General features: G+C 37.5%; 1 protein-coding gene across 2 annotated transcripts; it reads left to right on the top strand.

Moving 5' to 3' along the window:
- The first annotated feature begins 1,316 nt into the window (after nucleotides 1-1,316).
- LOC144714519 (Transport protein particle (TRAPP) component) lies at nucleotides 1,317-3,467 on the top strand. 2 transcript variants are annotated; one of them, XM_078589270.1, is made up of 6 exons: nucleotides 1,320-1,406; nucleotides 1,489-1,553; nucleotides 1,674-1,771; nucleotides 2,008-2,107; nucleotides 2,369-2,551; nucleotides 3,227-3,467. In XM_078589270.1, the coding sequence occupies exons 2-6, from the start codon at nucleotides 1,497-1,499 to the stop codon at nucleotides 3,347-3,349; spliced, it is 561 nt and encodes a 186-aa protein (XP_078445396.1). In that variant the 5' UTR covers nucleotides 1,320-1,406; nucleotides 1,489-1,496; the 3' UTR covers nucleotides 3,350-3,467. The 2 variants fall into 2 exon arrangements, with proteins under 2 accessions (XP_078445395.1, XP_078445396.1); XM_078589269.1 differs by having other exon boundaries at nucleotides 1,317-1,553.
- The last annotated feature ends 7,092 nt before the right edge of the window (nucleotides 3,468-10,559 follow it).

Raw genomic sequence — 10,559 nt, 5'->3', positions numbered from 1 at the left:
AAACCATTCAGAGTCCCCATTCCCAACAATCATGCACTGTAATGACAGTTATAGTGCACGATATTCAGGGACATGGATGAAGGACGGGACGGAATGAAGATCATCCCATCATACATCCCAATTTTAGAAGTTTGTCTGATTTATCCAGTCCCGACTTCGTCCTGTCCCAAATATTTTTGTCCATGTCTGTCCTGTCTGAAAACCACCCCGTCCAAGACATTCCTGTCCAGTCCCACGTCCGGGATGAGGCAGTGCATTAGGGCACTCGGAATTTGACACGTGGCACATGACATGTCAAATTCCAGCTGGAGCTCTCAAACGGATATATGAGTCCCCCATGACACAGAAACCGTCCGGGCAGCCATCCAAGGCCCCGGACAAAACGGTTATTTCATCCATGGACGAAGGACAGGACCGTACGAAGATCATCCTGTTCTACATCCCAATTTTTAGAAGTTCGTCCCATTTATCCAGTCCCGACTTCATCCCGTCCCAAATATTTTTATCCATGTCCCGTCCTGTCTGAAAACCGTCCCGTCCGAGACATTCCTGTCCAGTCCCACGTCCGGGACGAGGCAGTGCATTAGGCCACTCGGAATTTGACACGTGGCACATGACATGTCAAATTCCAGCTGGAGCTCTCAAACGGATATATGAGTCCCCCATGACACAGAAACCGTCTGGGCAGCCATCCCAAGCCCCGAACGCGAAGGTTATTTCGTCCATGGACGAAGGACAGGATGGGACGAAGATCATCCTGTCCTACATCCCAATTTTTAGAAGTTCGTCCGAATTGTCCAGTCCAGACTTCGTCCCATCCCAAATATTTTTGTCCACGTCCCGTCCTGTCTGAAAACCGTCCCGTCCGAGACATTCCTGTCCAGTCCCACGTCCGGGACAAGGTAGTGCATTAGGCCACTCAAAATTTGACACGTGGCACATGAATGTCAAATTCCAGCTGGACCTCTTGAACGGATAAATGACTTCCCCAAGACATAGAAACCGTCCCGTCTGCCATTATTTCGTCCATGGACGAAACAATCGTCCCGTTCTGGGACGAGTGGACGATTCTTCATCTCGTCCATCGTCCGAACTCCCGGACGAGGCGATTTTTTCATTTAGGAACGAAATTACCGTCCCGTCCGCGTCCGTGCACTATATGAATTACAGTATACGTGGCTATTGGTTACAGAGAACTATCATTATTAAGAATTATTAAATTTAGTATTTTTGAAATATATGAGAATTAGTCCGAAAAAGCCTGTATAATAGTCAATATTCAAGAATAAAAATATGAGCTTTTATTTAGCTGGGTAGGTTTTCTAACAAATTACTTGCAAGCTTACTCTTTTGCGGAGACTTCTACGGCGATCGCTTGTAGAATCGATCGCTTGGATCGTCCATTCGTGGGGATTTTTCTGTTGAATTCTCGATCTTGCCGAGATCTGCTGATCAAATTTCGATTTTTTGCTCATTTTTTGGGTGTAGCTTTCTAAATGGCGCCTCTCGCACCCCGATCTGGCGATGCAGTGTTCGCCAGTGTGGAGCGCGTGGTGGGTGATTCGATTCCTTTATAGATGCATTCAAATCTCTGTACTTGCCCGTTGCTGTGAATAATATATATTTTTTTAATTTGAGATTTTAATTTGTTTTCGTGATTATGAAATTGGCAGAATGCGGAATTGTTTACGCTCACCTACGGGGCAATCGTGCGTCAGTTGCTGACGGATCTGGAAGAAGTGGATGAAGTCAACAAACAACTGGATCAGATGTAATTCTCCGATAATGTCTGTTTTTGGAAACAATCAAATGTTTTTTTGCCTAGATCATTACGTGTAGCACAATATGATATTTTTTCATGATGCAGCGTTGTCCAATTCTGGTTATTTTCTTGTATCTCAAGTGATTCAACTATTGCATGCTTTTGATTAAGATCTTATAGGATGATATTTATATAATAATTTTGTCACCTTCTGATGTCTTTTCTGGCGGATGAATTTGTTTCAGGGGCTACAATATCGGAATTCGGCTTATCGATGAATTCCTTGCCAAATCTAACGTCTCCAGGTGTGTTGATTTCAAGGAGACCGCTGAAGTCATTGCAAAGGTTTCATTTTAATCTTTCTTGTTTCTTTGCTTTTATTTTTCTCATTTTACAGTTTCTACTTTTCATTCAATCTATATTTTTTTTCACATATCATGATTATAACCTGTAGTAAATGATATAATGGAAACTGCTGTAATATAATGAATGATTATCACCTGTAATAGCTATGGTGAAACTGCTGCACAAAAACGGATGGATTTGATGTCATTAAATCATTTTTTCTGAGTATTAAATTTTTGTGTTTCATTTCAAATTGAAAAGGTCGGTCTGAAGATGTTCTTGGGAGTGACTGCATCGGTTTCCAATTGGGATGCTGATGGACTAAGCTGCAGCCTCATCTTGGAGGACAACCCTCTTGTTGACTTTGTTGAGCTTCCCGACGCGTGTCAAGGTCTCTATTACTGCAATGTTCTCGCCGGCGTCATCAGGGGTGCCCTTGAAATGGTTATCTTCTCCCTCTTTCTCTCTCTCTATTCTAATCTTGATCTGCTGAATGTGGGGTTTACTACTGGATCTTTAAATTATAATGATTTTTTTTTCTAGATTTTAGTTTCGGAGACGTAGTATGAAACGGCTTGTCTTGTTTAACTTTCTCTCTCTCTCTCTCTCTCTCTCTCTCTCTCTCTCTTCCTGTTACGTCACTGAAATTAATTTCCGGCATTCTTGATGGCATTTTTCTGGCAGTCTTCTCTCTCTCTCTTTAGTGAATTATCGGCGAGTAAATGTCTGATTTTTTATGGGATTTGTTTTCTGACCTTGATTTGCGAAATGTGCTATAATATGAAATTTTTGGGCATTCTTCTCCCCCTCTCTCTTTCTATCTTCCTACTACTTGATCCTATTAATGGAGATGGCGACTATGTGTCAATTTTGTTTGGGTGGATGTCTGAGTTTCTCCAAATTTTGGTATCTGACGTTTCTAGCTTCGGAAATGTATTTTGGAGACTAATTATCTTCTGACATTCTCTCAATCTATCTCATACACTCTTTTTGCAAAACATTGTTAATAACATGATCTAGAAAATTGATTGATGGTTGGTTTTCCTAAAAGGTGAAAAAATAGTGATTTATTTTCGAACTTCGTCCTCTGATTACGCAAGGTGTTGAACTGGAATGCAGGTTTCAATGAAAACTGAGGTCAACTGGGTCAGGGACATGCTGCGGGGGGATGACGCGTACGAGATCCGCATTAAGCTGCTGAAGCAAGTTCCTGAAGAGTACCCATACAAGGATGATGAGTGATGATATCATCTTATTGGTGTATCTTGGATGTAGCGGTATTATTTTACTCTTACTCTTAGGGTACCTGTCCCTATTTTAGGGGTAAGGAAGCCTTTTTCTACTGAGTTTGGTTTATCTTTGGGTGGTGGGGTTTCTTCTGCCATTCTTCTATCTTCTCTCCCTACCTCTCTTGTTCATCTCTCTCCGTCATCTCTCCCATGTATATATACATATCTCTCTCTCTTTGTATAGTATATCACCCTGTATGTATACATATATTCATTGACCAAGCCCGACATAGTTAAACCCGGGTTATCTATGTTTCTGTGTTAGAAATTAGTCTACTGAAATTTCTGTGTTGGCCTGGCTAAGCTGATAGACATTAGTTCATATGTTTTTTACCTTTTCTCCATCATTTGCCCTGGGCTTGGGGGAGAGAGAGAGGGTGGTGCAGCCTTAGGGCACGAACAATCTAGAACAATATCTTGAGTCCACAACCCTTTCTGCATTCAAAGTACCTAAGTCCTGAATAGGGAATGGCACGTCCGGGACGTAATGCCCCGGACGTGACAGGACGGATGACAATCCGCGATGGACAGTGGCGTGACGAAAGTTCATCACATCACCGTCCCGTCACACGTCCATGGATTTTGGAAAAAAACCTTCACGTTCGTGTCACGCGTCCCTCTTTGTGGCGTCCCGTCATGTGCCTGTCACCGGATGCTGTCACCTTACGTGTGATGGGAAAAACATGGAGGAGAATTTTCTATGGCTTTTTCTTAGGGAAATATGGAGGAGTGAGAATTGGAGGTGTGTATCTCCAATTATTTTTGGGCGGCATTCTTTTGCGTGCGCAAATTAATGCAGGGACTTTTCTGCAAAATGCCAAGAAATTGAGTTAGCCCCCCCACGTGGCGAAATCTCGGCCATTGAAAAGCTTAAATATAACAATTTTAAAGCTTTTTTGGCCATTTTTAAAGTTTTTAAAAATTCGTTACAACTGTCATCCGTGACGGCCATCCCGTCACATCACCCGTCCGAGGCCCCCCATCACCGTCGCGTCACCGTCACGTCCAGTTCGTCATCTGTCAGCGTCACCATCATGGGCCCCAATTTTGTCACCGTCACGTCATCCGTCACGTTGCCGTCACCTGACGTGTGACGTGACGGATGATGGCTGCTGTTCCCTAGTCCTGAATCCATAAAACTAGCCTCAATTCGTAAGTTCACAAGCATTGGAGCACTATCTAACGAGGAGAGCACACAAAGATAAGAAACAGGGTTCTGACAAAAAAAAGTACTTAAAAAAAGTCCTTCAGTGTTACAATAAAGAATACTAATAAGACAAAAAAGAAGATGTGAAAACAGACTGCCATGATAAGAGATATTTGACAGATTCTGAGACCCGTAGAATTTATTTGCAGATATTGTGTGGCTCTACAATATGATGAGAAGACAAATAGAGGATTCTAACTCTGAAAAGGTGCATCAGACATATTTTGTAGATCTGGGAAGGTGAATATTATGTTCAAGGATTTAATGCGTCTATAGGTGATTTTCTACATATGTTGTATATTTTCAACTCTTGGCCACCATGTTATAAGCGAGCTTTGCCAAATGGGCTTTTTGGCTACACCAAGCACCCCTCATTTGAGAGAACTTTCCCGGAGTTATCTTTAGTGGCTACAAGGTACTTTATGACATCAGTTATATTGAATATCTTTGATGATGTAGGGATTATTATAATACCTCAAAACTTTTTAGGACCCATACTTCTTCAGCTAAAACTTGTAGGTGCCAACTAGAAACCTCTCCTTGCACAAGAATACCATAATAATACATCCTTCTTTGAAAACCTTGTGGGCCCCATTTTGTGTTTTCTGTATTAAAATATTTCTCATAACTTACTATAAGTGCTCGGTGAATGTTATTGTGGTATAGCTTGATGTAGTCAACCATGTTGCTTGAAACTAAGATTGTTATTTCTATAGAGGCAGTTCTACAGGTTCCATAGGTATCAATGAAGATTAAGACTACTACGTAGATTGATTCACAATATGGTTATATGGGAAATCAACTCGTGTCAGAGTTAGATCCCATTGCTTTGGTTCCTCACTTGAATATTCAAAAAAGTTTCTCAAGGTTTTGTTTACAACATTTGTTTGACCATTTGTTGAGGATGACATATACAGTGAAAGTTCAAAATAGTTTGAATATTCAATAAAGTGTAGATCTGAAGTGTGATACAAAATTTGAATCACTATGAAACTGCATCATTAAGGGCTCTCTTTAAATAGCATGTTTTCTACTCAAACTTCATCATTTGCCTTTTTGGATGATATGAAATTTCAATATCAACAAAATAGAGTGCGCTCCTTGTTGTGTCTGGGGTACCCTCAATATGAAGTACATCAATATATTTGTCCACACATGATTTGGGATAGGGAATGTTCTATAAATGTATATATTTTGAAACTTCCCTATGAAGCTTTGCACACATTGCACCACCCGAAAAAAGAATCTCTATCTATTTCTTCAGATGTGGAAAATGTGATTATTTTTCAAGTAACTGAACCATCTTCTCCTGACCAAAATGTCTGCCAAGTACCCTCTAATGGAGTTCTTAGTGTAATTATCTCTAAATGAAGTGCCCATAATGCATAGTTGATCCCGAAAATTTGGCAAAATGTTCTCACATGTATCATGGTATTCAGGGGATTTCAGGTCAAATTATCATCTCTAACCATTCACTCTACCACTTAGCTAAAAAGCTCAAATTCTTAAAAAGTCACATCCATTTGGAGTTATACTCTGGTATACAAGATTATAAATGATATAATTTTTTTTGAATTAGGTTATTAACATATTTTGAATTTAGTAAATTATTTTAATGTCATTATAATTTTTTGTTTTTATCCTTGAGTTATTTTTAGTCCCTCCAAATGTCTTAACTCCACTCTTTATTTTATAATCTGGCTATTGCTTAACTCATACTATTAAAATCATATTTATATTTTTGGACCCTATTTGAGGAATATAATAGACAGAGATGGATGAGGCTATCCTTAGTATGATTTTCGGAAAAACCATAATGTTTTATCAGGGTTGTCTTTTCCCTAATTTACTAACTCATTTTATCTATTTAAATTCAGGTATCAAAGGCCTTTGGCCAGAACAATACAGAAACTAATACTTTGGAATAAAACAATGATAAATGAGGGAGGCATTAGGATCCTTAGATCCTAATCCACCTAAGATTTTATAGAGTTGAATTTGGATCAATCCCAATTGCTCATAGATAGTTGGAGATGCCATATCCTTAAATATTGCATTGTAAAGACTCATTGATTCTCAAGATCCATATTTCTTCTCCCCAGGTTTAAAAATTAGTATCTCATGATGTAAATTTAAAATATTTTCTAATTTTAGTTGATCATCAATGCGCTTCTCGTCGTCCCAAAAATGTCTTCCTTCTCCTCTGTATTGCTTATTTTTATTTCTAATTTTAATTTTAACTAAAAATTTATCCCTATTTTAATATAAGGATATTTCCATAAAATATATTCAACTTTACTTTATTTTTGAAAAAAATATAAACTGCTTCAAACTATTCTCTTTTTCAGACTTGAATTTTTATTCACCCGAATAACCTCATTCGTTTAGGTTTCTCTTCCTATGTGGATTCATCCGAAATATTAACAAAATATTGTGATAATTTAGGAAAAATATGATATTAATTTAATCGCGAATTAGAATATCTTCCAATTTACTATGAGAGAAATTTATTTCCACTTCTCTTATCATTTTTATATTTTAAATTATTTATAAAATCTCAAAATATACTTCAAAGAAGTGATAATCAAATATAAATAAGGAACCAGTACATAAACATATTATTTGGGTACAATAAGCCTTATTTATTTTGTGACTTGAGATGTTTGTATGGATCTTAGATAATGAGAAAGTTGATGGAAATATATGTGGCCGGCAAGCCAATCACACATTCCATATCTCGTTGCATGTTCATTAATAGAACATATTCGTTATAATGTACGTGTGATGCTTATAATGAAGTCCATGAATACATGATTGGACTTAGTGAATTATGATGAGATCGTGATACGGAGATCGCTAGTCTTTAAGCATATGTTGTAAATATTTCTATTCAAATGATACTTGAGAAGGACATTGAAGTATCCGTATAGAATAGCACTATATAGCCTCACTTATATGATAAGTATGGTCATTCCCATAGCCATCAGTGTAAAGACACTCAGGATAAATCGTGGGTGCTCTTTAGAGGAAAGAGTTCACTGAATTGATCCGTACGAATACCTGAGTGGTATTATACCAAATTGTCAATTAGGTTGATTCACGTCACGGTGTGTAAGTGGTCCTTAGACCTGAGACACCAAAGACATCTTGTGGACTGAAAGTTATACTTTGACTATGACCTATGAGTCTCTAATCATGGGATTCTAAATAGTCTTAGTTCAAGTGCATCAAGAAGTTCACGAAGATGATTGAGTGGTAAAGATGGGATCGTCCGCCCTTGATAAAAGAAGTGACAGCTCAAGAAAGACGATGCGATGAAGTCCTTGGCCAAGGTAGTGAAATATCAAAGAAGAGTTCTCCGATGATTTTTGAACACATCAGTACTAACTCAAATGACTGATTAGGGTTTGACAGTTGACCATACCCTAAGTCGTCCAAGGAGTGTAAAGTGGATGAGGGACTATACATACACGGTAACCGATGACAAACAATTTCCATGAGTGAGTCGATACACACTCCTTTGTATCTTATAGAACACGAGGAGTAGCTTGGGACCCCACGTGTTGGAGACTCAACCTATCGATTGGGTTAAATTGATCCAACATTAATTAATCTATATGATGATATAATTAATTAATTTGGAAGGCAAATAAAGGTTATTGGGCCGCTAGAGTTGTTAACTAGACAGATACATGGGGCTAGAGGGTCACACGCAAATGGTCTTTGGACATCGAAATATATACTTAAGTTTTGGGGGTTTTTATGAAAAATACCCACTTAGTATAAATAGGGGAAGTCCCTGAACAAAATTCACTCGGGCCATAATTGTTTAGGAGTCTTCCCCTTCTTCTCCCTTCTCCCCACACCTCCTTTCCACTCCTGATGCGATCAAGATGGCGTAACAACGATGATGGAGGATGAAGGAGGAGATTCGACGTGCCAAGGATCGCGTAGATACATCTAGATGCTTCGCACTTGAGCAGCTCGACTCGTCTCACTCTGGGATCAAATAAATCAGAGACACTATCCGTGTAAAGGTTCTTCTATTCAACGTTTTATTGATGCAGTTATGATTTTGTTATGTGTTTTCCGCTGAGTGGAATCCTCATGTTCATCCAGATCAGAGCCTCTAGAACCCAACAAAAGTGAACAAATATTTCAGTGAAATGCTTGAAATTAAAATTTTCTCCTAAGTATTATAAATAATTTGACTTCAAAAAAGCTTCATAAAATATAAAATGGATGGTTTGAGAGCATGATTGGCATAGTTATAAAGACCTTAATTCATATAGCAAAACACAAAACAAAATTGTAAAGACCTTGAAAAAACACAAATTAAAATTCTAAAGATCTTGAAAAAATTGAAAAGGTAGTGCTTAAATCATCTTTGAGTAGGTTGGGTCGATGATTAATTATCCATATCAATAAATATTAATTAATAAAATATTGATTTAAACCAATTGATAGGTTGAGCTACCACCCTGTGGGGTGCTAAGCTACACCTCATGCTCTAGGAGATACAATGGACTATATGAACTCTCTGATGGAACTTCATAATTATCACTTGTCGCGTACATATAGTAACTTATATATTTGATAATCCGAGGATGACTTAGGGTATGGTCAACTATCAAACCCTTATCAATCTTCTTAGTTAGTACTGTTGCATCTAAAAATTGTTGGAAAAATATTTTCTGCTATTCCACTACTTTGCCCTATGACTTCTTCACTTTGTCTTCCATTAACTTTATCCCTTTATAATGAGGGTGTAGAATACCATGTTTCCCAATAAATCACCTTGCTTAAATTATTTCCACATTCAATCTAAGATGGTGTCAAATTCTATGATTAGGAAATCACATGTTATAGTCAAAACATAACCATCAATTCACATGATGTCTTAGTGTCTCCAGTCTAAGGACCACTTACACAACCGAGATATAAATCAACATGATTGATAGGTAGGAGTAATACTGTTGAGGAATTGATACAGATGAATTCAATGAACTTTTTCCATTAGAAAGTGCCAATTGTTTGTCCTTAATGTCTCAACATTAATGTATACAAGATTGGCCATAATCATCATATGAGAGGAACTAGAGTGGGATAATTGATGGACATTATGTACTTGTCAAGCCAACCACACTTCCATGTCATTTTTAGGTTCATTGAAATTAATATTTATTCATTATTATTCTCACGTGATATTTGTGATGAAGTCTATGAATATGTTTATGATAAGATCAAAGTACGATGATCACTATTATTTAAACATGTATTATGAATATATTTGAAGAGTACTCGAGAGAGACATTGAAATATCTAGAAATAATAACATCATATGACCCTACTTATATGATAGGTATGGATGATCTGGTGGGCATTAAATTAGAGACACCAAGGACAGATGGTGGATGATCTTTAGACAATAGTGGTCCATTAACCTGAGACACCAAGTACAGCTTGTGGATGGATGGCTATGTTTTGACAAAGATGTAAGAATCCCTGACCAAAGAATTTTGAATTAGGATTAGATTAGATGTATCAAGAAGTGCATGAAGGTAATTGAGTGATCATGATTGTGCGTCCACCCTCCATATATGAGGATATTGGATTGAGGAAGAACATACATTAAATCCTTAGTTAGGGTTGTGGGAATATTGGACAAGATGTTCTCTAATGATTTTGATCAAGTATCAGTGTTAACTGTAATGACAAATCGTGATTTAACATTTAACCATACCCAAAATCATTTAGGAGTCTCACTCAAATGGAGGATTATAGTTACACATTAAGTAATGATGGTAAAGGTTCAATGTGAGAGTTCAATCACTTCTCTTTATCTTATACAGAATAATCTGGAAACTTAACCAATGATTTTGGTTAAATTGATATTTGATGTATTAATTTATATACAAATATAATGAATCAATAAATATTATTTGGCCATTAAAGT

The sequence above is a fragment of the Wolffia australiana genome, chromosome 17 (assembly GCF_029677425.1).
Source record: "Wolffia australiana isolate 7733 chromosome 17, ASM2967742v1".
Classification (NCBI taxonomy): Eukaryota; Viridiplantae; Streptophyta; class Magnoliopsida; order Alismatales; family Araceae; genus Wolffia; species Wolffia australiana.
This window is presented reverse-complemented; position numbering and strand designations above follow the sequence as displayed.

Excerpts from the sequence above, each read along its gene's own strand:
- LOC144714519 (XM_078589269.1), top strand. The coding sequence starts at position 1,497 with ATGGCGCCTCTCGCACCCCGATCTGGCGATGCAGTGTTCGCCAGTGTG. Across the intron at positions 1,554-1,673 it reads TCGCCAGTGTGGAGCGCGTG|AATGCGGAATTGTTTACGCT; the intron begins GTGGGTGATTCG and ends TGAAATTGGCAG. Across the intron at positions 2,552-3,226 it reads TCAGGGGTGCCCTTGAAATG|GTTTCAATGAAAACTGAGGT; the intron begins GTTATCTTCTCC and ends ACTGGAATGCAG.